The sequence below is a fragment of the Heterodontus francisci genome, chromosome 5 (genome assembly GCF_036365525.1).
Source record: "Heterodontus francisci isolate sHetFra1 chromosome 5, sHetFra1.hap1, whole genome shotgun sequence".
Lineage (NCBI taxonomy): Eukaryota > Metazoa > Chordata > Chondrichthyes > Heterodontiformes > Heterodontidae > Heterodontus > Heterodontus francisci.
This window is the reverse complement of record NC_090375.1, coordinates 98,876,327-98,902,175: the sequence shown is the minus strand read 5'-3', so window position 1 is coordinate 98,902,175 and position 25,849 is coordinate 98,876,327. Positions and strand designations below refer to the sequence as shown.

General features: G+C 43.2%; 1 protein-coding gene across 6 annotated transcripts in view; it reads left to right on the top strand.

Moving 5' to 3' along the window:
• Positions 1–25,849, top strand: part of pcmtd1 (protein-L-isoaspartate (D-aspartate) O-methyltransferase domain containing 1) — a 99,217-nt gene that overhangs the window by 21,614 nt on the left and 51,754 nt on the right. For all 6 annotated transcript variants that reach the window (XM_068031817.1, XM_068031822.1, XM_068031823.1 and 3 more), the window contains one exon: positions 12,095–12,564. In XM_068031817.1, coding sequence (XP_067887918.1) covers positions 12,258–12,564 — 307 coding nt within the window. In that variant the 5' untranslated portion in view covers positions 12,095–12,257. The remainder of the gene's footprint in view (positions 1–12,094; positions 12,565–25,849) is intronic.

The window sequence follows — 25,849 nt, the reverse complement described above, 5'->3', positions numbered from 1 at the left end:
AAATATAAAGACAGATAGTAAGAGTTTCTATAGATATTTTCAAAAAGAAAAGTTAACAGTGAGCATTGGTCCGATAGAAAGTGAGTGTGGTGAATTAATAATGAACAATGAGATGGCAAATGAATTGAACAGATATTTTGCAGCGGTCTTCACTATAGAGGATGCAAGTAACTTCCCAGTATTAGTTGTAAGTCAGGAAATGGAAGAGAAGGAGGAACTCGAGAAAATTACAATCACCAGGGAAGTAATACTGAGCAAATTGTTGGAGCTGCGAGCTGACAAGTCCCCAGGTCCTGATGGGCTTCATCCTAGGGCGTTAAAAGAAGTGGCTAGTGAGATAGTTGATGCATTAGTTTTAATTTTCCAAAATTCTCTGGATTTGGGGAAGGTTCCATTAGATTGGAAAATAGCAAAGTAACTCCTTTATTCAAAAAGTGAGACAAAGTAGGAAACTACAGGCCAGTTAGTTTAACATCTGTCTTAAGGAAAATGTTAGAAGCTATTAAAGATGTTCTAGCAGGGCATTTAGAAAAATTCAAGGTAATCAGGCAGAGTCAAAATGGTTTTGTGAAAGGGAAATCCTGTTTAACCAATTTATTCAAGTTCTTTGAGGGAGTTACATGTGCTGTGGATAAAGGGGAACAAGTGGATGCATTGTACTTAGATTTCCAGAAGGCATTTGATAAGGTGCCACATCAAAGGTTATTGCAGAAAATAAAAGCTTGTGGTGTAGGGGGTAACATTTTGGCATGGATAGAAGATTGGCTAGCTAACAGGAAACAGAGTAGCATAAATGGGTCATTTTCTGCTGGCAAGATGTAATGAGTGGTGTGTTACAGGGATCTGCTCGGGCCTCAACTTTTTACAATTTATGTAAATGATTTGGATGAAGGGACCAAAAGTATGGTTGTTAAATTTGCTGATGACACAAAGATAGGTAGGAAAGTAACTTGTGAAGAGTACATAAGGGGGCTACAAAGGTATATAGATAGGTTAAGTGAGTGGGCAGAGTCCTGGCAAATGGAGTATAATGTGGGAAAGTGTGAAATTGTCCACTTTGGCGGGAAGAATAGAAAAGAAGCATATGATCTAAATAGTGAGAGATTGCAGAACTCTGAGATGCAGAGGGATCTAGGTGTCCTGGTGCATGAATTGCAAAAGGTTAGTATGCAGGTACAGCAAGTAAAGGAAAGCTAATAGAATGTTATCGTTTATCACAAGGGGAATTGAATACAAAAGTAGGCGGGTTATGCTTCAGCTACACAGGGCATTGGTGAGACCGCATCTGGAGTACTGTGTACAGTACTGGTCTCATTTAAGGAAGGATGTAAATGCATTGGAGGCAGTACAGAGAAGGTTGACTAGACTAATGTCTGGAATGGGTGGGCTGTCTTACGAAGAAAGATTAGACAGGCTAGGCTTGTATCCCCTGGAATTTAGAAGAGTAAGAGGCGACTTGATTGAAGCATATAAAATCCTGAGGGGTCTTGACGGGGTGGTTGTGGAAAGGATGTTGCCCCTTGTGGGAGAATCTAGAACTAGGGGTCACTATTTAAAAATAGGGAGTTGCCCATTTAAGAATGAGATCAGGAGAAATTTTTTCTGTGAGGGTTATGAGTCATTGGAATTCTCTTCCTCAAAAGGCAGTGGAAGCAGAATCTTTGAATATTTTTAAGGCAGAGGTAGATAGATTCTTGATGAGCAAGGGGGTGGAAGGTTATCTGGGTAGGTGGAAATGTGGAGTAATCAGTTCAGCCATGAACTTCTTGAATGGTGGAGCAGGCTCGAAGGGCCGAGTGGCCTACTACTGCTTCTAGTAAGTATGTTCGTATAATTTTTTGACTCTGCTCCCTCGTCCTAGACTCATCAACTGGTGGAAATAGGGTAGATTGGGAGAAACTATCTCTTCCGCATAATATCTTGAACAGTCTGATCAAATCACCCCTTAACCTTCTAAATTCCATGGAATATAACGCTCTTTTCTGTAATCTCTCCTCATAGCTTATCGCTTGGAGTTCATTTATCATTGTAGTAAATCTATGCTGCACTCCCTCCAAGGCCAATCTATCCTTCATAGTGTGTGTTTGCTCGAACTGCTCAGAGTATTCCAGGTGTGGTCTAACCAGGGTTCTGAATCACTGAAACATGGCTTCTGCCCTCTATTCAAGTTCTAAAGGCCAGCATTCCATTAAATGATTTGATTTATTTCTTGTACCTGTTCATGACATTTTAATGATCTATCTATCTGGACCCCCCTCCAGTCTGTTTGGATCTTGACTTTGTTTGTTTTATAGCTTTTTACCATTTGGAAAGTATCCTGTTCTATCCTTTTTGGGTACAAAGTGAATGACCTCACATTTGCCTGCATTTAAATCCATTTGCCATAGATTAAGTAAATGGACAAAACTATCAATATAAGAATTTATGAAATAGGAGCAGAAGTAGGCCATTCAGTCCTTCAAGCCTGTTCCACCATTCAATGAGATTAAGGCTGATCTACTTCAACACTACTTTCCTGCACTATCCCCATATCCCTTGATGTTTTTAATATGTAGAAATCTATCGATCTCAGTCTTGAACATACTCAATGACTGAGCCTTCACAGCCCTCTTGGGGCAGACAATTCCAAAGATTCGCCACCCTCTGAGTGAGGAAATTCCTCCTCGTTTCCATCCTAAATACCTGTCCCTTATTCTGAGACTGTGCCCCCTGGTTCTAGACTCCCCAGCCAGGGGAAACATCCTTCCTGCATTTACCCTGTTGAGCTCTATAAGAATTTTGTCACCCGCTTGAGGCAGGAAGTCCTGCCGAATAGAGCTGCGGGCCAGCAGCTCTCTGTCCCAGCAGCACCACTGGGAGCGGTGGCCACTACTGGGACTGCAGCCCAGCCTGCAGAAGATGATGTCAGGGAACCCGGGGCTAAGTGTCATGCAGGGCCCCACCTGTCAAGAATGAGGTGTATTAATTTCGCCACATGAACATTGATTTTAAACTGTTACTGGAGTAAAGAAAGAACTTGCTTTAAAAAAAAGACCCTTGACTGGAAAGACATTTGTATATTTAGAGACTGCTTAAAAGAGGGAAAAAAGACCATTTCCTGACACATTCAATCCACAATGGACTTTTGATTACCAGACGTTGAAGGTGGAGGAGCTAGCATTCCCGGTTGACTGCTAAGATGGCTGAATACACAAACGGACGTGGTCACACCCACTAGGCACATGACTAACCTGCTGGGCCACCTGAGGTTTTTGAATTTGAACTTGCCACAGAGTTTTGAACTGGCAGAAAGTTGTTTGCTCCTGGACTGAAAAGACCTCTTGTGGCTGGCTCACCGCAGCCTCTCCTGTTTGCTTCCATCTCTTTCTCACAGAACTCCAAGACCCATTGAAGACACATGAATTCCAAGAGAGAAAAGTCTCCTACAATGCACAAGGTTTAAGAAGAATACTGGGCCCCAATGCGAAGCAAGATCCAACAATCAACAAGGACTCTACAGCGAGCTCGAAGCACAGTAACAAACACCCTTCAGAGATTGCCTCAAACATTTTCACTTTATTTTTCTCTTTTCTGTCCCTATTTGCATGTGTGTATCGTGTGTGCATGCTAATGTGGGTGCATCATGTATCTGTAGGCGTTAACCGAATTAGAGTTTATATTTAATAAAATTTCACTTTTCTTCTTTAAACCAGCGAGCCTGTTTGTGCTTATTTCTTGCCTGATAATTGGAAAGCAGTGAACAAGGATTCACCAAGGGGGAGGTCAAAACATGGTGTGTTTAAAAAAATAAAACCTTGTTACAGTAAGACCAAGTGAAGGCTGAAAGGGACTCCTAGACACCTTTCTCATCTGGTCGTAGCATAAAGTAAGTTTTTGTTGCCTCGCGGGGGTGATTGGTCGGGCCCCGGCGAGGCAAGGATGGTCGATTGGGGGGATGGGGGGTGGTTGGGGCAGCAGTGGTGGCCCTCCATCGGGCACAGGATGCCTGATGAGGAGAGCCTCCCCCCCCCCGCCCCAGGCAGTCAGAAAGCTGTCAGGTGGTTTTTCTCTGGTCTAGGATGCCCGCTTGCTACGCATAAAATCCCCATGGAGGTGGGCGAAGGTCCTTAAGTGGCCACTTAAGGGCCTTGATTGGCCTGAGGCGGGCGGGCAGTTTCTTGCTGCCACCGCCCTGCGTAAAATGAAGGCGGGAGTGGGTCAGGAAGGGCCCCCCGAGCCTCCTGCTCCATTTAATTCCCCCCCCCCCCAAGCCACCATCCCACTCTTTTTGGGGGGATGTAAAATTCAACCCAATGTACTTGCTACCTATAAGGATAAGGACTGGAAGGACGGCTAGAATGCAAACTATGGAGTAGGAGGCTTCGCAAAGGCGGGATTGGGGGAGAGGAGGAGGAACAGAAGGGTAACGCAGTAGTTATAGGAAGTACAATAATTAAGTGGGACAGACAGCATCTTTTTTAAGTATGATCGAGTGTGTTGTATGTTGCTTGCCTGGTGCCAGGGTGAGGGATATCTTGAACTGGTTTAAAAGGGTATTGGAGAAGGAGGGGAGGATCCAATCATTGTGATCCATGTTGGGACCAACAACATAGGAATGAGTAGGCAAGTGGTCATGTTTGGAGAGTGCCAGGAATTGGGCACTAAATTAAAGAACAAGATCTCAAGGGTTATAATCAATAGATTATTGCCAAACCACATGCAGGTTGGCATAGAGATAAACAGATTGGCGAGGTGAACTTGTGGCTGAAGGAATGGTGTGAAAGGGGTTCCATTTCATTGGACACTGGCACCAGTATTGGAGCAGGAAGGAACTGTACCATTGGGACAGGCTCTGTCTGAACTAGGCTGGGACCAGAGTCCTAGTGAAGAGGATCACTAGGGTGGTGGGGGGCAGAGGGTAAGGGGAGAGTGTTGTGGCGGGAGGGGTGGGGGGGGGGGTGGTGGGTGGGTGCTGGGCAGTAGCTTTGGGTGGGAAAGGTAGTATTGATAGTTCAAAAACAAATGAAAGGCAAGAAAGTAGAGTAAAAGTCAAATTGTGTTGAAGGCACTATTGGAAAATGGGAAAACTAAAAGATGTAAAATGATTAAACCAGGAGAGAGAATTAAGAAACCATGTGACTAAAACAGTAGAGCTGAAGAACAGGTTAGGGTGTGTGGCCCAAATAAGCATTCTTTTTACAAACTCTGAGCATAAGGAGCAATTGGAATGAATTACACATACAAATTAAACTTGGAGAGCATGGCGTTCCAGCCATGACTGAGACACAGCTGCAAGACAGACAGGACTGGGAACTAAATATACCAGGATATGTCTATAGGAATTGATGAGGAAATTGGTTGAGGGGGGAAGGAGTAGCTTTAATGATTAAGGATGAAATCACTATAATGATAAAGGGAATATAACAAGAGGTAAACAGGCATTGGAGACTTTATGGATCGAATTAAGAAATAGAAAAGGATTTAAGACTAGTGGGAGTTGTGCATTGGCCCCCTGGTAGTAGCTGTGAAATCGTAGCTTGTATAATTGCTGAGATTAGAGAAGCATGTAGCAAAAGCAGAGTGGTTTTAATGGGGGAATCTTAACTTTCATATATATTGGGGTAGACAGACTAGCGGATGTCAGAAAGATAGTGAATTTCTCGAGTGTGTCCGGACTAAGTTAGTTTTTGTGATCATTTTATATAGTAACCTCATTTGGTCAGTCTTCCATGTTTACATTGTTCTCATGTAGACTGTAACATTATGCTTTATTTAAACTTATGGGCTTGGGAATTTATTTTTATATTGGCTAAGATTCCAACTGAAAAGTTATATAAGATTTTTTAATATGTATATTGTGGCCCATAAAGCTGATTGTTATTTTTGTACAGTATCTTCCGTGTTTTGATACTTGATGTACAAATCAGTGCGTTGCACATTTTGTAGGAAAGGTCCAAACAAACTATCATTTAAAAAAAAAACTGATGTTTCTAAGCTCATGAAGCAAGCCAAAACAGTTAACAGGTGTTGCTGTAGCCTATTTTTCCTTAATGTTTAATATAATCAACCTGGGATTGAGGATTTATGCAGATCTTTTATTCCTAGGATGCAAGTCTGCATCACTGTTCTCTTTATCTAATTTGTAGATCTTGTCACTCAAGGTTTCAGAATCATCTTCATCTACCTACTATACCTTGTTGCTATTGTTATGACTGAGGTGGGAGAAGTGCACTGTTAATTCAGTCCCACTTCTCCACAGGTCACCAATATTTATTTAAGTATTCCCACTTACTAAAACCGTCAATCAGATACTCTGTCTTTCCCCCAGAATAAAGCATGCCAACCAGGTTTCTTTAATAACTAAATTATCCATTCACGATAAACCAGGTCTTAACCAATAATGAAGTAATACATGCACAAAAATGGAATTTAATGCAGACAAGTGCGAAGTGATGCATTTTGGGAAGTTAAACCAGGGCAGGACATATACAGTGAATGGCAGGGCCCTGGGGAGTGTTGTTGAGCAGAGAGACCTTGGTGTGCAAGTACATAGTTCCCTGAAAGTGGCAATACAGGTCGACAGGGTGGTGAAGAAGGTGTATGATATGCTTGCCTTCATCAGGCGAGGCATTGAGTACAAGAGTTGGGACGTCATGTTACAGTTGTACATAACGTTGGTTAGGCCGCATTTGGAGTACTGTGTGCAGTTCTGGGATTGCCACACTACAGGAAAGATGTGATTAAGCTAGAGAGGGTGCAGAAAAGATTCATAAGGATGTTGCCTGGTTTGGAGAGCTTGAGTTATAAAGAGAGATTGGATAGGCTGGGTCTGTTTTCCCTGGAGCGAAGGAGGCTGAGAGGGGACATGATAGAGGTATATAAAATTTATGAGAGGCGTAGATAGCCAGAGTCTGTTTCCCATGGTAGGGGTGACTAAAACTAGAGGGCATAGATTTAAGGTGAGAGGGAGGAGGTTTAAAGGGGATCAAAGGGGTAAATTTTTCTCTCAAAGAATAGTGGGTATCTGGAATGAGCTGCCTGAGGAGGTGGTGGAGGCAGGAATAGTAGCAACATTTAAGAGGCATTTGGACAGGTACTTGAATGAGCAAGGCATAGAGGGATATGGAATTAATGCAGGCAGGTGGGATTAGAATAGATAGGCATTATGGTCGTCATGGATGCGGTGGGCCGAAGGGCCTGTTTCTATGCTGTACGATTCTATGACTCTATGACTCTTAATGGAAATATTAAAGCCCCTTACTTTATCCTTGCCCTCGCGCGCGCACACACACATGCACAATCTGTTAACTGGGGAAAAAAAGAGATTTTTGCTTACAACTGTTCGAAAGAAATAGAAAGCATAAAAAACACTTAGGCTGAAAAGAAGGTATGGAGGTCCTTTTGTTTTGGCGAGGTGTCCCAAAAATGAATAGGTGGCTGTCAATGGAATCTTCCTAGAACAGTTCTTTCCAGGTGATCAGTTTTTGGTAGACTTCCAAATGATTCAGCACAGAAAGCTCTAGTCAGGCTTTACAGCAGAAAGCAGCAACAAGGATTTTTCTTGGGTTTTATAGCAGCAATATAGCTGGAAAGGTTTCTTCAACTACAGGGGGAAACAGAACAACTTGATGCAGGGATTCTTCAAAGAGCGAAAGATATTAGCTGTCTTCTGGCAGACGCACAGCAACTTCTTCGTTCCTTCTGTTTTTAGGCCAAAAACTAACTGGCTTTTAACAGTTCAAAAATGAAACCAACTTGTTCCAGAAATAAGTCCTATGATCACCATGAATCCTGACTTGTCATTTCCTTTGTAAATAGCTCTTCAGGTCAAAACACAAACCGATGCAAGAGGAGGCGGTGGTGTAGTAGTATTGTCACTGGACTAGTAACCCAGAGACCCAGGGTATTGCTCTGGGGACATGGGTTCAAATCCCACCACCGCAGAAGGTGGAATTTGAATTCAATGAATAAAATCTGGAATTAAAAGTTATTCTAGCGATCTAACAATGAAACGATTGGTGATTGTTGTAAAAACCCATCTGGTTCACTAATGTCCTTTAGGGAAGGAAATCTGCTGTCCTTACCTGGTCTGGCCTACATGTGATTCCAGACCCACAGCAATGTGGTTGACTCTTAAATGCCCTCTGAAATAGCCTAGCAAGCCACCCATTTGTATTTACGAAGTCAATAAGGAATGAAACCAGACGAACTACCCAGCATCGACCTCAGAACTGGAAACGACAATAGCAAACCCAGCCCTGTGGAGCCTGCAAAGTCCTCATCAAAATCTAGGGGTTTGTGCCAAAATTAGGAGAGCTGCCCCACAGACTAGTCAAGCAACAGCCTGACATAGTCATACTCGCGGAATCATACCTTACAATGTCCCAGACACCGCCATCACCATCCCCGGTTATGTCTTCTCTCACCGGAAGACCCAGTAGAGCTGGCGGCACAATGGTAGACAGTGGGGAGAGTGTTGTCAACATTGACTCCAGACCCCATGAAGTCTCATAGCATCAGGTCAAACATGGGCAAGGAAACCTCCTGCTGATTACCACCTACCGCCTCCCTCAGCTGATGACTCAGTACTCCTCCATGTTGTACAGCACTTGGAGGAAGCACCGAGGTGGCAAGGATGCAGAATGTATGCTGGGTGGGGGACTGCAATGTCTATCACCAAGAGGGCTCGGTAGCACCACTACTGACCGAGCTGGCTGAGTCCTAAAGGACATCGGTGCTGGACTGGGACTGTGGCAGGTGGTGAGGGAACCAAGAAGAGGGAAAAAGATACATGACCTCGTCCTCACCATCTGCCGCAGATGCATTTGCCCATGACTGTATTGGTCGGAGTGACCACTGCACAGTCCTTGTGGAGACAAAGTCCCATCTTCACATTGAGGATACCCTCCATCGTGTTGTGTGGCACTACCACCATGCTAAATGGGATAGATTTCGAACAGATCTAGCAATGCAAAACTGGGCATTCATGAGGTGCTGTGGGCCATCATCAGCAGCAGAATTGTACTCTACCACGATCTCTTACCTCATGGCCTGGCATATCCTCCCCTCTACCATTACCATCAAGCCAGGAGACCAGCCCTGGTTCAATGAAGAGTGCAGGAGGGCATGCCAGGAACAGCACCGGGCATACCTCAAAATGAGGTGTCAACCTGGTGAAGCTACAACCAGGACTACCTGCGAGCCAAACTGCGTAAGCAGCATGCGATAGATAGAGCTAAGCAATCCCATAACCAATGGATCAGATCTAAGCTCTGCAGTCTTGTCACATCAAGTCATGAGTGGTGGTGGACAATGAAACAACAAACTGGAGGAGGTGGCTCCACAAATATCCCCATCCTCAATGATGAGGGAGCCCAGCACATGAGTGCAAAAGATAAGGCTGAAACATTTGCAACAATCTTCAGCCAGAAGGGCCGAGTCGATGATCCAGCTCGGCCTTCTCCTGTAGTCACCAGCGTCACAGATGCCAGTCTTCAGCCAATTCGATTCACTCCATGTGATATCAAGCAACGACTGAAGGCACTGGATTCTGCAAAGGCTATGAGCCCATACAATATTCCAGCAATAGTACTGAAGACCTGTGCTCCAGAACTTGCCGTGCCCCTAGCCAAGCTGTTCCAGTACAGCTACAACACTGGCATCTACCCTGCAATGTGGAAAATTGCCCAGATATGTCTTGTACACAAAAAGAAGGACAAGTCTAACCCGGCCAATTACTGCCCCATCAGTCTTCAGTAAGTGAAGACTCATTCATCAGTAAAGTGATGGAAGCTGTCGTCAACAGTGCTATCAAGCGGCACTTTCTTAGCAATAACCTTCTCACTGATGCTCAGTTTGGGTTCCACCAGGGCCGCTGTGCTCCTGACCTCATTACAGCCTTGGTTCAAACATGGACAGAAGAACTGAAATGGAGGTGAGGTGAGAGTAACTGCCTTTGACATCAAGGCATCATTTGACCGTGTATGGCATCAAGGAGCCGTAGCAAAACTGGAGTCAATGGGAATCAAGGGGAAAACTCTCTGCTGGTTGGAGTCATAGCGCAAAGGAAGGTGGTTGTGGTTGTTGGAGGTCAATCATCTGAGCTCCAGGACATCACTCTAGGCATTCCTCAGGGTAGTGTCCTAGGCCCAACCATCTTCAGCTGCTTCATCAATGACCTTCCTTCAGTCATGAGGTCAGAAGTGGAGATGTTTGCTGATTGCACAATGTTCAGCACCATTCGCAACTCCTCAGATGCTGAAGCACTCAGTGTAGAAATACAGCAAGACCTGGACAATATCCAGGCTTGGGCTGATAAGTGGCAAGTAACATTGGAGTCACACAAGTACCAGGCAATGACCATTTCCAACAAGAGAGAATCTAACCATCTCCCCTTGACATTCAATGGCATTGCGATTGCTGAATCCCCCACGATCAACATCCTGGTGGTTACCATTGACCAGAAACTTAACTGAAGTATCCATATAAATACCATGGCTACAAGAGCAGGTCAGAGGCTAGGAATCCTGTGGCGAGTAATTCACCTTCTGACTTCCCAAAACCTGTCCACCATCTACAAGGCACAAGTCAGGAGCGTGATGGAATACTCTCCACTTGCCTGGATGAGTGCAGCTCCAACAACATTCAAGAAGTTCGACACCATCCAGGATAAAGTAGCCCACTTTCTTGTCACCCCATCCACAAACATTCACTCCCTTCACCACCGACGCATATTGGCAGCAGTGTGTACCATCTACAAGATGCACTGCAGCAACACACCAAGGCTCCTGAGACAGCACCTTCCAAACCCGTGACATCCACCACTAGAGTACAAGGGCAGTAAATGAATGGGAACACCACCACCTTCAAGTTCCCCTCCAAGCCACACATCATCCTGATATATCGCAGTTCCTTCACTGTCACTGGGTCAGAATCCTGGAACTCCCTTCCTAACAGCACTGTGGGTGTATCTTCCCCACATGGACAGCAGAGGTTCAAGAAGGCAGCTCACCACCACCTTCTCACGGGCAACTAGAGATGGGTAATAAATGCTGGCCTAGCCAGTGATGCCCAAATGCCATGAATGAATGAAAAAACATGCTTTCCAGTAAGACCTGCCTACTCACCAACCTTTTGATGACCTTCCCTTTTATTTTTTAAACCACAGAGTGCAGCAATCTGAATATGACTCGATGTCCAGAATTCAACTAAAAGTTCTTTAAGACATATTTTACAAAAGAAACGGAAGCAGTCTCTTAACACTGCTATCCATAGGCATGGAATCAACTTCCACATTTATACTTATGCCACTGAGCTTTACCTCTCTACCACCTTTCTTGACCCCTCTGCTGCTTATGTGTTGTTGGACTACATATTCAACATCCAGTTTTGAATGAGCTGCAATTACTTGCAGCTAAATATTGGAAAGACTGGGGCTCTTATATGATGCCCCCATTACGTTACCTTTCCATCAATACTTTGGTCATTGCCGCAGGCTGTTCATTACCTTAGTATGCTATTCAATCGTGAGCTGGACAGCCAACCCATATTTTCTTCATCACAAAGATCCATTTCCACCTTTTTACCACTGCCTGATTCTGTCCCTTCTTGTTCTTCCGTTGAAACCCACGTGCATGCTTTTGCCACTTGTGGGTTTGACTAATTCAATGCTTTATTGACCAACCAAGCTGCTGTAAAATTCAGCTCAGTGAAAATTCTGCCCGTCACCCATTCTACACCAAGTCCTCTTTGCCTGGAAACCTTTTGTCTTTGCTGATTTACATTGGCTCTTGTACTTGCACTGCTGTACCCTCAAACTCTTCATTTCTCCATCCCTTCACCCTTGTGCATCAGCTCCCTCCCCCACTGCTCTACCCCACAGTTGATCAGTTGATGACTGTCTTCAGCTGCCTAAGCTCAGGACTTTCTTTCATATACCTTGTTCGTCAGGAATAGCATACAAGAGGTTTCTAGAAAACATCTTGCAAAATGTGAGGGGGAATGATGAGAGGCAATCCAGGTTGTTGTGTAAGGCTCAGCATATTTTATCCTCACTACTGTAATTTGAATGCATTTAATTAGATTCATTTTCATGTACTGTAATTGTCTTTTACAGGTTTCTACTCGTTACACTCTGCAGCACAGCGATGCTCTACTAAGGCCGCAGTATCCAGGCTTGTGAAGTGATACACTGTTGTCATCGTCTGTTCATGCATTATCCATTGCACTCAGTGTTCTAACATTTTGTGGGTCTGATCTGATTTCCAACGCAAGACATCATGGGAGGAGCTGTGAGTGCTGGTGAAGACAATGATGATTTAATTGACAACTTAAAAGAGGCCCAGTACATTCGTACTGAGAAAGTGGAACGAGCCTTCAGGGCCATTGATCGTGCAGATTATTATTTGGAGGGATACAGGGACAGTGCTTATAAGGACTTGGCTTGGAAGCATGGCAACATACACCTGTCAGCACCTTGTATCTACTCTGAAGTTATGGAAGCACTAAAACTTCAACCAGGATTGTCTTTCCTGAACCTTGGCAGTGGAACTGGCTATTTGAGTACAATGGTGGGCTTAATTTTAGGTAATTCAATTTTATATTTTTCAGGTTCCATTTTAAAATTTAAATTCAAAGTTGTCATTGTGAAGAGTTGCCTAGTAATATTAAGATGGTGAGCAATAATTTATTATAAAATCTAGTGCTAAAATATATATCGATTGGTTAAACTATGTTGGTTAGTCTTCTGATTTAGGTAAAAATGATGGGCTCCAAATTCTGTGTTGTATTCTGCTCTACTGGTTCAATGGGACTCCTATTTGCCTCAAGTCAAAGGTGTTGATCACCTCCCAACCCACAACTGTTTAATGCAACGAAGGTGTCTGCCCAACTGTGTAGGGGTGGTGGTCGTCATCAAAGTGGTAGCCACAGAGCTTAAGAGTTTTTTTTCCCTGCTTCTTTAATACTGCTGTAAAAGGAGGGATGAGAAAAACATCAATGGAAAATTAATTGTTTTTGTTTGCTTTGACCTTCAGTCCTTCCTGCTGCTCAGGTAGGGGACTTTACATGACCTTGTGGTGTATTGGATAGAGTTGCCATGACTTCTTGGAACATTATGCCTGTGTGGAGTTTGCAAGTTCTCCCTGTGTCTGCGTGGGTTTTCTCCGGGTGCTCCGGTTTCCTCCCACAAGCCAAAAGACTTGCAGGTTGATAGGTAAATTGGCCATTATAAATTGTCACTAGTATAGGTAGGTGGTAGGGAAATATAGGGACAGGTGGGGATGTTTGGTAGGAATATGGGATTAGTGTAGGATTAGTATAACTGGGTGGTTGGTGTTCGGCACGGACTCGGTGGGCCGAAGGGCCTGTTTCAGTGCTGTATCTCTAATCTAATCTAATCTAAATCTATTACCCTCTTCCAAGCCTGCAATTGTGCCCTTAAAGCACCCCATCAGGATTCTGGGCTGGTGTATTCTTCAAAAAAAAAATGTCAAGTATTCGAAAGAGCCTGTGTTCGAAGTGGGGGCTGGGGGGAATTCGAAGCGATTCTGTGGAAATTTTTTTTCCACATTGAGTAAGTCGTCAATGTATAGAACAGGTTCCCTGGGGAGATGGTAGAAGCAGATTGTCTTGATTAATTCAAATGTAAATTAGATGGCTTTCTTGCAGAAAATAATATTTTGGGATGCAATGTGTGAGTAATTTTGAGACTAGTCATATGGTAAATATAACATACTCGGGATGAATAGGTAACTGGACCTATGATTCCCAAAGCGTTTCATCACTGGGAGTTTCCTTGCCTCATGTCTGGATGTTGTAGAGTAATTGATCTGGATTTATTGCTATGATTAGATGACAACAACTATTATTGCATCATATGCATGCCAAGATGGTAGAAAGTGATCTTATTGGGCCTTGGTCTTCCTCTAGCAATTTCTATGTAATAGTTGTGCAACAATTCACAGCTATTCAGTGTAAAATATAGAATAACTAAGTTCGTGCACTTTATCGGTTCCATAATACTCACCAATACCTATGTTGGTGGTCCTATATAGATGTACAGTTTTTCATATTTAGATGAAGATACTGGCTGGTGGAATCATATTATTTCATATTGCTAGCTAATATGCCGATGAATTAAATCTGAACAGAATTTGATCTGCCCTTCATGTGCAATAAGGGTTTTGTTTTTAACCTGCCTCTATACTATCTACACTTCATTCCAGTCAATTCTGCAAAAAGTGCATGTTTCAAAAATGTTATCTCCAGTGTAAAGTTAATTATATTTTGAATTGAGTAGTTGTGAAATGAGTGAAGATGTAGCATAACAGTAATAAATGGTCATTAACAGGATCACTAATGCTACATTTGTTTCTAAGTTTTTATATCCTTGTGATATTTAAAGTGCCAAAAATGGTGCAACTAGAAATCTTAAATTGATTCTATACCTTGCTTAAAATCTACAATTGTGCTGTACTAGCCAATAATTTAAGTTTAATCCTGTTTGAATGAGGCTTTCAGAATGTAAGACCAAAAAGAGATGAAAACAATTGGATAGACTAGCATATTGAAGCCTGTTTTGTATTGAAGATTGCAATAGCCCAGGCTAAAATAAATAGGTGCAGAGTTTTAATATGTTGCCAAAACCCACAATATTCTAAATGATTTTCTTCCACTCATGGGCTGGACCTATCCTGTTTGCTTGCAGTATTATTACTTGGGAACCATTCGGTCTTCAGTCATTTGCTCATTCATTGGATAAATTCTGTTATTGTTATTCCTTTGATGTTGAAATTTGTGTTATGAACAAGGTAGAAGCAAAAAATACACAACAGATCTGTGCAAGATGTAGTTCTTCAAAGACTGCAGCCAGTGCAACTGAAAATATTTAATGCATGATTGATTATGCATGGAGCTGGCATAAATTTCTTCTAAATTAGCCTTTTATGTAACAAAAGCGCTGCATTTTAAAATGTCTGTCCAAAATAATTGTTCACTCTACAAAATATTTCTTGTGATCCCTGAAGTTTTTGTTTAAAAAAAAAAGAAATCTGGTCATACATCTCAAGGGTGTCAGTGTAACATTCCTATATATGCTGGTGATTTTAAAATCCTGTGTGAGTTTGAGTTATCGCATAAACTTTATACTTGCAATGAATTTTTGTGTTGGTCAACTGTGAGGTTATCAATGGTTGTTTGTAAGTTTATCAAGCCTGGTATTGAGTTGAAGATTTCTCAGTATGTTGAATGTTGTAATTTGCACTAAAATTGTTAGATGTTGTATCCTTTAGAACAAAAGTTATATTTAATTCCTTTCTTGTGGCTTGTTTCTGGTGCTATGAGGAAAGAAACTGGACATTAAGGGCTGCTACCAGGTTTGCAGCACTATTAATTCGTGTTGCTGTTTTCTTGCCTCTCCCTCACTCACTTCTGAACCAGCGGTTTGTCCCAAGTCACAGGATTTCTCTATTTTCTTTGATAATGGCCACTGATCGCTGCAGCTGGTCAAGTTGTATGGATGTTGATGAAACCATATCTACAGTGGTGGTTCTGTTACTTTGTTTTTAAGAGCAGTAACCGTTGGCCTCCCATTTTACTGTGATCTTTCCTTTGGGATTCCATCTTTTATTAGTATTTTGAGCAAGAAAACAGGTAGGACCAACTAAGGAATTAAAAATATGTCTAATATATACACAGCACAGTTGCTTCAGACCTGGAATCCACCTCCATCAGATTTCCTGCAGTACCAGTGGCAATAAAAGTTAATCAGTACATTCCTTTCAGGCAGCTTTGGATGACATTTGTAGCAGTAGTCAATTGGCCACTCACTACCTTTTTATTCCAAGATCAGCACAGTTCTTCCAATTCGATTATGAACCTGGCACATCGAGAGTGATATGGTTTTTCAGAGCGGCGGAATTTCCCCATGTCCTTGGGGCCCGCATTGCCAGATAAGCAGATAGTATATGATGCCAGGAATATCAGTACATATAAATGCATGCTATCTGGGAAGCTGCTATGATGCCTTCATGTTAAGGAAATTCACCTATACACAGGTGAACAGCAGGGATGGGCATTAAAAATGCTGACCTTGCCAGTAACACTTACATCCCATGAATAAATTTAAAAAACCTTACCCAGCAGGCCTGTTTGGCATGGACTACCCTCAGTAGCAGTGGCTTCTGATGGCACTGTTAAGCCCAAGGATGTTTGAGCAGCTAATGTACAGTGAGGATCATGATACTTCAGGGTGCTTGGTTAGATCAGAAGGAACTCTCTAGTACATACAGTAATGATTTCCCCCATCACAGTTGCCTGCTGTATATTGCACAGTGTCATTAGTGATTCCAAAGAGCTTGTGTATGGAAGCAATAGCAGTTAGGTTCAGTAGGTTGACAACATGGAAGTGGAGGTCAAACAGCTCTCCAATACTGTATAGAAGCAGCAGCAACTCATTGGAGACAACATTGCCTGACTAAGATCCAAGCACTAATCATTAATAGTGCTACCTTTATGCTGACCTGCATGTCAAAAGCTTCATCTCAATGATGTGTTCTTGAGCAGCTCTAGCACAAATCCTGTGTATAAAGCATATTTGCATTCTCCCCATTAATCAGAAGAAATGTGATCAGAGGAAGTTATACTTTAATACAACAAAAACAGTTAAATTATTTCCTGGTCCACCATGTGTATCCTTGCCTACCTAGTGCTCTTTAACCTTTGATTTTTCCTCCATTGCTCACTCTGTTGAAGTAGGTTTAGAAGTGACAGGTTAAAGCATTACAGCAGAAGCCTCCTGAGACTGAGGTGAGCCTCACAAAGCAGCTGGAACCCAAAAGGACCAGCTGTTAATTGCAACTCTCACAAGGCCAACCTGACACTCACTGATTTCTATTTGCAGCAGTTTTTGAGGGGCTATCAAGAGAGCACCCTAGCAGCACTATCCTAAGAGATAGCATGTCTGCATCCTTACACCTCCCAGCCCACTGAAGCTGAGTTCAATATGGGAAGCATAGAAAATTTATGACACAGAAGGAGGCCATTTAGCCCATCCTGTCCATGCCGGTCGGCAAAGAGCTACCCAGCCTATTCCCACCTTCCTGCACAGATCCGTAGCCCTTCAGGTCACTGCTCTTCAAGTAGACATCCAAGTACTACTTAAATATGGAGAGTTTCTGCCTCTACCGCCCTTGTAGGCAGTGAGTTTCAGGTCCTCACCACCCTCTAGGTGAAAAAAATGTTTCCACCTCCCCTCTTTAATCCTTCTACCAATTACTTTAAATCTATGCCCCCAAGTTTTTCACCCCTCTGTTAGTTTAAATATGGGTGAGCTATTTACCTTATCTAGACCTCTCATAATTTTGTATACCTCAATTAAGTCACCTCTCAGCCTTTGTGTTCCATGGAAAACAACCCCAGCTTATCCGATCTTTCCTCATAGCGAAGAGTTTCTAGTCCTGGCAACATTCTCTTAAATCTCCTCTCCACCCTCTCCAGTGCAATCACATCTTTCCTGTAATGTGGTGACCAGAACTGTATGCAGTACTCGAGCTGTGGTCTAACTAGTGTTGCATACAGTTCCAGTATAACCTCCCTATTCTTACATTCTATGCCTCTACTAATAAAGGAAAGCATGCCATATTCCTTCTCAATCACTTTATTGACCTGTCCTGCTACCTTTTAAGGATTTGTGAACATACAATGCAAGATCCCTCTGATCTTCCACACTACTTAGTATCCTCCTATTTGTTGTGTATTCTCTTGTCTTGTTGCATCTCCCAAAATGCATTACCTCACACTTCTCCAGATTGAATTCCATTTTCTACTTTTCTGCCCAACTGACCAGACCATTTGTGTCTTCCTGCAGTCTTAAACTTTCCTCCTCACAGTCAGCAACATGGCTAATTTTTGTATCATCTGCAGACTTCTTTTATCGTGCCCCCGATATTTGAGTCTAAATCATTAACGTAAACTACAAAGGTAAACACCCAACTGAGCCCTGCAGACCCTATTGGTAATGCCCTTCCAGTCACAAAAACACATGTCAGCCATTACTTTTGCTTCCTGCTGCTAAGCCAATTTTGGATCTAATTTGCTGCTCTCCCTTGGCTCTCAAGGGCTTTTATTAACCAGTCTGCCTTGTGGGACCTTGTCAAAAGCCTTGCTATAATCCATGTAGACCACATCCACCGCACTGCCCTCATCAACCCTACTTGTCACCACCACAGAAAATTCAATCAAGTTAGTCAAACATGACCTTCCTTTAACAAATCCATGCTGACTTTCCTTGATTAATCTGTGCCTTTCTAAATGAAGGTTTACACTGTCCCTCAGTTGATTCTAGTAATTTGTCCACAACTGAAGTTAAACTAACTGGCCTATAATTACTTGGATTATCCCTTCCTCCCTTTTTAAACAATTGTACAATGTTGGCAGTCCTCCAATCCTCTGGCACCAATCCTGTTACCAGGAAGGATTGAAATTTGATGGTCGGAGTCTCCGCAATTTCTTCCCTTCTTTTAGAAACCGGGATACATTTCATCCAGGCCTGGTGATTTTATCTACTTTCAAAGACGTCAAATCATTTTAGCACTTTTTCCCTTATGATGTTTATCCCATCCAATATTTCACACACTTTTCTTAACTATGACATCATCATTGGCCCCCTCTTTAGTGAAGACAGCCACAAAGTATTCATGAAGAACCATACCCTCATCCTCTGCCTCCATGCATTTTACCTTTTTGGTCTCTAATTGGCCCTACTCTTTCCTTAGTTATCCTCTTGCTATTTATGGTCATATAAAACATCTTTAGCTTTTCCTTGATTTCACTTGCCAGTATTTTTTTTGTGCCCTCTATGTTTCCCTATCTTCGCTCTTAACTTCACTCCTACACATTCTGTACTCTTCTCTGCTTTCTGCAGTATTAAACTCTCTGTGTCTGACCCTTTTTTTGCCTTACCTTGCCCTCTATGCACCTTGTTGTCCAGGGGGCTCTAGATTCAGCTGTCCAACTTTTTTTCTTTGTGAGAACTTTTACTCTGAATCCCTTGAATCTCCTTGAATGCCTCTGATTGCTCTGACCGATTTACCTTCAAGTAGCTGTTTCTAGTCCACTTTTGCTAAATCGCTGCTCAGCCTAGTAAAATTGGCCTTTTCCCCCCCCCCCAATTTAGAACCTTTACTTTTATCTTTGTCCTTTTCCATAAAAATGCTAAATCTAACTGAATTATGATCACTACCAAAAAAGTGGACTCTCACTGATACTCCTTTCACCTGCTCAGCTTCATTCCCTAAAACTAAATCTAGAATTACAACCTTCCCCACCTTGTTGGGCTTGCTTGGCTTAAAAAAAAGGTTCTCCTGAGTGCAATTTTGTAATTCTGAGCCCTCTCTACCTTTTACACAGACTGTATCCCAGTTAATATTGGGGTAATTGAAATCCTTTTTTCAAATATTACTGCCTTTATTGTTTTTGCATTTGTCAGAAATTTGTCTGAAAATTTGCTCTTCTATCACCCTTGGATTGTTTGGAGGTATATATAGTACACTTCCAGCAGTGTGACTGCCCTTTTTTTTTTTTGTTCCTTAGTTCAACCCCTTAGCTCATTTGATGATCCCTCAAACATATTCCTTCTTATGGTTGTAATTGTTTATTTAATCAATATTGCCATCCTTCCTCTTTTTTTTTCTATTCCCCCCTCTCTATCTCTTCTGAAAACCCTGTAACCAGGAATGTTAAGCTGCCATCCTGCCCCTTTCTAAGCCATGTTTCAATAATAGCCAAAAACAAATTATACTTCCACAAGTCAGTCTGCCCTCAGCTCATCTGCCTTATTCACTATACTTGTTGTATTTAGGTTTATACCAAGAAGCACATTTGAACTCTTTTTTTTGTCTGTTTTCCAGCCTTTGTTTGCCCTGCCTTCCAACCTCTCTTGCTAATTTTCTGCCTTTCATTTCCAGCTCTGCTTTTCTGCCTTCTGAATCTATGCTCAACTTCCCATCCCCCTGCTTAGATAGGTTACACCCTTCCAAACAATAGTAACAAACTTGCCTGCAGGGATGTTAGTTCCGGCCCTGTTGAGGTACAATTTGTCTGGCCTGTACAGATCCCACCTTCCCCAGGACTGGTCCCAATGCTGTAAGAATGTAAAGTCCTCCCTCCCGCACCATTTTTCCAGCCAAGCATTCATTATCAGCTCTAGCCTATTTCTGTACGCACTAGTGCGTGGCACTGGAAGTAAACCTGAGATTACTACCTTTTGAGCTCCAGTTTATTCTTTCCTAACTCCTTTAAAATCTGCCTGCAGGACCTCAACCTTTTTCTACCTGTCATTGGTACCGATACGGACCTTGACCTCTGGTTGCTCACCCTCCTCCTCCAGAATGTTCTGCAGCTGCTCGGTGATATCCTTGACCCTGACACCAGGAAGGCAACATACTATTCTGGAATCACGTCTGCTACCAAAAATACCTGTCTGCTCCCCTAACTATGGATTCCCCTATAACAATGTCTCTCTTGACCTTTCTCCTCCCTCCCTCTACAGCTGAGCCACCTATGGTGTTATGGTCTTGGATCTGGCTGCACCCCGCCCCCCCCCCCCCCCACCCCCCAGAGGAACCCCCTCTCCTATCAATATTCAGAACCAAATACTGGTTAGAGAGATGTTATTGGGGGTCTCCTGAACTACCTCCTTGCTTTTTTTGTTTTGTCTGTCTGGCAGTCACCCAGTTCCTCTTTGTCTGCACTCTTGGGCTGTAGGTGACCACCTCATGAAATGTATTATCCACAAAAAATTCTTGTGGTTGGATTGCAATGACGTATCATGCTCATGCTCCAAACCCGATCCTCCGCCATGTTCAGATTTATTTAAGAACACACACAGGCAAGCCATTCAACCCCTCAAGTCTGTTTGGCAATTCAATTAGATCACGGCTAAATTTATCTCAACTCCAGTTACCTACCATATTCCTTAATGCTGTTAGCCAAGAAAAATCTCTGTGATCTCCGTCTTGAAAATTTCAATCGACCCAGCATCTATAGCCATTTAGAGGAAGACTTGTGGTTGCTGGAGGCCAATCATTTCAGCCCCAGGACATCATTGCAGGAGTTCCTTAGGGTAATGTCCGAGGCCCAACCATCTTTGTGGAAACTTCTTTTCACCTACCCTATCAAATTGTTTCATAATCTTAAAAACCATCTTCCTTTGTGTTAGTTATACTTCCAATCGTGAAGAGATTTCTCCCAATTCCTGTTGACTTCAATTTTGCCAGGTCTCCTTGATGCCACACATGATCAGATGCTGTCTTGATGTCCAGGGCAGTCACTGTCAGCTCACCTCTTGAGTTCAGTTCTTTTGTCCATGTTTTGACCAAGGCTGTAATGAGGTCTGGAGTTGAATGGCCCTGGTGGAACCCAAACAGAGCATCGGTGAATAGGTTATTGCTGTGTAGGTGTTGATGATTAGATTAGATTAGAGATACAGCACTGTGTTGCGTGATAACACATTCAACTACACCTTGCATTGCTTTGCTGATGATCAAGAGTAGACTGATGGGGAGGTACTTGTCTGGATTGGATTTGTCCTGCTTTTTATGGACAGGACATTAGAATTAGAACATTACAGCGCAGTACAGGCCCTTCGGCCCTCGATGTTGCGCCGACCTGTGAAACCATCTGACCTAAACTATTCCATTTTCATCCATATGTCTATCCAATGACCACTTAAATGCCCTTAAAGTTGGCGAGTCTACTACTGTTGCAGGCAGGGTGTTCCATGCCCCTACTACTCTCTGAGTAAAGAAACTACCTCTGACATCTGTCCTATATCTATCACTCCTCAACTTAAAGCTATGTCCCCTCGTGTTTGCCATCACCATCCGAGGAAAATGACTCTCACTATCCACCCTATCTAACCCTCTGATTATCTTATATGTCTCTATTAAGTCACCTCTCCTCCTCCTTCGCTCCAACGAAAACAACCTCAAGTCCCTCAGCCTTTCCTCATAAGACCTTCCCTCCATACCAGGCAACATCCTAGTAAATCTCCTCTGCACCCTTTCCATAGCTTCCACATCCTTCCTATAATGCGGTGACCAGAACTGCACGCAATACTCCAGGTGCGGTCTCACCAGAGTTTTGTACAGCTGCAGCATGACCTCGTGGCTCAGAAACTCGATCCCCCTACTAATAAAAGCTAACACACCATATGCCTTCTTAACAGCCCTATTAACCTGGGTAGCAACTTTCAGGGATTTATGCACCTGGACACCAAGATCTCTCTGTTCATCTACACTACCAAGAATCTTCCCATTAGCCTAGTACTCTGCATTCCTGTTACTCCTTCCAAAGTGAATCACCTTGCACTTTTCCGCATTAAACTCCATTTGCCATCTCTCAGCCCAGCTCTGCAGCCTATCTATGTCCCTCTGTAACCTACAACATCCTTCGGCACTATCCACAACTCCACCGACCTTAGTGTCCTCCGCAATTTTACTAACCCACCCTTCTACACCCTCTTCCAGGTCATTTATAAAAATGACAAACAGCAGTGGCCCCAAAACAGATCCTTGCGGTACACCACTAGTAACTAAACTCCAGGATGAACATTTGCCATCAACCACCACCCTCTGTCTTCTTTCAGCTAGCCAATTTCTGATCCAAAGCTCTAAATCACCTTCAACCCCATACTTCCGTATTTTCTGCAATAGCCTACCATGGGGAACCTTATCAAACGCCTTATTGAAATCCATATACACCACATCCACTGCTTTACCCTCATCCACCTGTTTGGTCACCTTCTCGAAAAACTCAATAAGGTTTGTGAGGCACGACCTACCTGTCACAAAACCGTGCTGACTATCGCTAATGAACTTATTCTTTTCAAGATGATTATAAATTCTGTCTCTTATAACCTTTTCCAACATTTTACCCACAACCGAAGTAAGGCTCACAGGTCTATAATTACCAGGGCTGTCTCTACTCCCCTTCTTGAACAAGGGGACAACATTTGCTATCCTCCTGTCTTCTGGCACTATTCCTGTCGACAATGACGACATAAAGATCAAGGACAAAGGCCCTGCAATCTCCTCCCTAGCTTCCCAGAGAATCCTAGGATAAATCCCATCTGGCCCAGGGGACTTATCTATTTTCACACTTTCCAAAATTGATAACACCTCCTCCTTGTGAACCTCAATCCCATCTAGCCTAGTAGCCTGAATCTCAGTATTCTCCTCGACAACATTTTCTTTCTCTACTGTAAATACTGACGCAAAATATTCATTTAACACTTCCCCTACCTCCCCTGATTCCACACACAACTTCCCACTACTATCCTTGATTGGCCCTAATCTAACTCTCGTCATTCTTTTATTCCTGATATATCTATAAAAAGCCTTAGGGTTTTCCCTGATCCTATCCGCCAATGACTTCTCGTGTCCTCTCCTTGCTCTTCTTAGCTCTCCCTTTAGATCTTTCCTGGCTAGCTTGTAACTCTCAAGCGCCCTAACTGAGCCTTCACGTCTCATCCTAACATAAGCCGCCTTCTTCCTCTTGACAAGCGCTTCAACTTCTTTAGTAAACCACGGCGCCCTCGCTCGACAACTTCCTCCCTGCCTCACAGGTACATACTTATCAAGGACACGCAGTAGCTGCTCCTTGAATAAGCTCCACATTTCGATTGTTCCCATCCCCTGCAGTTTCCTTCCCCATCCTACGCATCCTAAATCTTGCCTAATCGCATCATAATTTCCTTTCCCCCAGCTATAATTTTTGCCCTGCGGTATATACCTGTCCCTGCCCATCGCTAAGGTAAACCTAACCGAATTGTGATCACTATCACCAAAGTGCTCACCTACATCTAAATCGAACACCTGGCCGGGTTCATTACCCAGTACCAAATCCAATGTGGCATCGCCCCTGGTTGGCCTGTCTACATACTGTGTCAGAAAACCCTCCTGCACACACTGGACAAAAACTGACCCATCTAAAGTACTCGAACTATAGTATTTCCAGTCGATATTTGGAAAGTTAAAGTCCCCCATAACAACTACCCTGTTACTCTCGCCCCTGTCGAGAATCATCTTCGCTATCCTTTCCTCTACATCTCTGGAACTATTTGGAGGTCTATAAAAGACTCCCAACAGGGTGACCTCACCTCTCCTGTTTCTAACCTTGGCCCATACTACCTCAGTAGACGAGTCCTCAAATATCCTTTCTGTCGCTGTAATACTCTCCTTGATTAACAATGCCACACCCCCCCACCCCTCTTTTACCATCTTCTCTGTTCTTACTGAAACATCTAAATCCCGGAACCTGCAACATCCATTCCTGCCCCTGCTCTACCCATGTCTCCGAAATGGCCACTACATCGAGATCCCAGGTACCAACCCATGCTGCAAGCTCACCCACCTTATTCCAGATGCTCCTGGCGTTGAAGTAGACACACTTTAAACCAGGTTCTTGCTTGCCAGTGCCCTCTTGCGTCCTTGTAACTTTATCCCTGACCTCACTACTCTCAACATCCTGTACACTGGGACTACATTTTAGGTTCCCATTCCCCTGCTGAATTAGTTTAAACCCCCCCGAAAAGCACTAGCAAATCTTCCCCCCCCCCCCCAGGATATTGGTACCCCTCTGGTTCAGGTGAAGACCATCCTGTTTGTAGAGGTCCCACCTACCCCAGAAAGAGCCCCAATTATCCAGGAAACCAAAACCCTCCCTCCTGCACCATCCCTGCAGCCACGTGTTCAACTCCTCTCTCTCCCTATTCTGCGCTTCGCTATCACGTGGCACGGGCAACAACCCAGAGATAACAACTCTGTTTGTTCTCGCTCTAAGCTTCCACCCTGGTTCCCTGAATTTCTATCTTAAATCCCTATCTCTCTTCCTACCTATGTCGTTGGTGCCTATGTCTGGGCAATCTTTCACATTGTTGAGTAGATGCCATGTCTGCTAGGAGCTGGAAGGTGATATTTAATTGCTCTTTCCATAATTTCTGTGTCTTTCATGTGGGAGGCAGGTGAAAGGAATGTTAATGCAGGAGAGCTCACCTTGAGTGTATAGAGTTATATTATGATACTTATTTAACCATATATCATTGCAAAACAACTATTTGATACAGGGATCGTTGTCTTGAGGGTGAAAAGAGGATACTTGTTAATCTGTATTGCTGATTTGCTGTTCTTTTGTATGATTTGGAGGCTAACTACTGTGTCCTATCCAGTCCTTTTTGTTTATGGTGTTCGTATAGTGGTTATTGGTGATGATATCGGACAGTAACTGGTATGGGGAGAGGTGCTGAAGCCCTCTTTGATTCTGAGGTTGAGCAGTCCTTGAAAGGTAGGGAGACAGAATATTCTCAATTGGGTTCGTTCACTCTGGGGACATGGGCATAAAATTGTTATATATGGGGGAAGGGAATGTTTCTGCCCCCACACCCACATCCAGTGCCCACCCAGGCATCAGGGTCCTTAATCATTTGATGGAAGAGCGGTTGAACTTCTTCACTGGTAGAGGAAAAGAGTAGCTAAAGTAAGCGTTGGTCTCTTAGCAGATGAGACTGGGGAATTAATGGGAAACAAGGAAATGGCAGAGACTTTGAAGTATTTTGTGTCTGTCTTCGCAGTTGAAGACATTAAAAGCATCCTAGTAATAGTAGAAAATCATGGGGCAAAAGGGAAGGAGCAAAAATTATCATTAGAGAAAAGGTACTAGAAAAACTAATGCGACTAAAGTCTGTCAGATTCCCTGGACCAATGACCTGCATCCTAGGATCTTAAAAGAAATGGTTGCAGAGATAGTGACTGTATTGGTTGTAATCTTCCAAAATTCCCTAGATTCTGGAAAGGTCCCATTGGATTGGAAAACC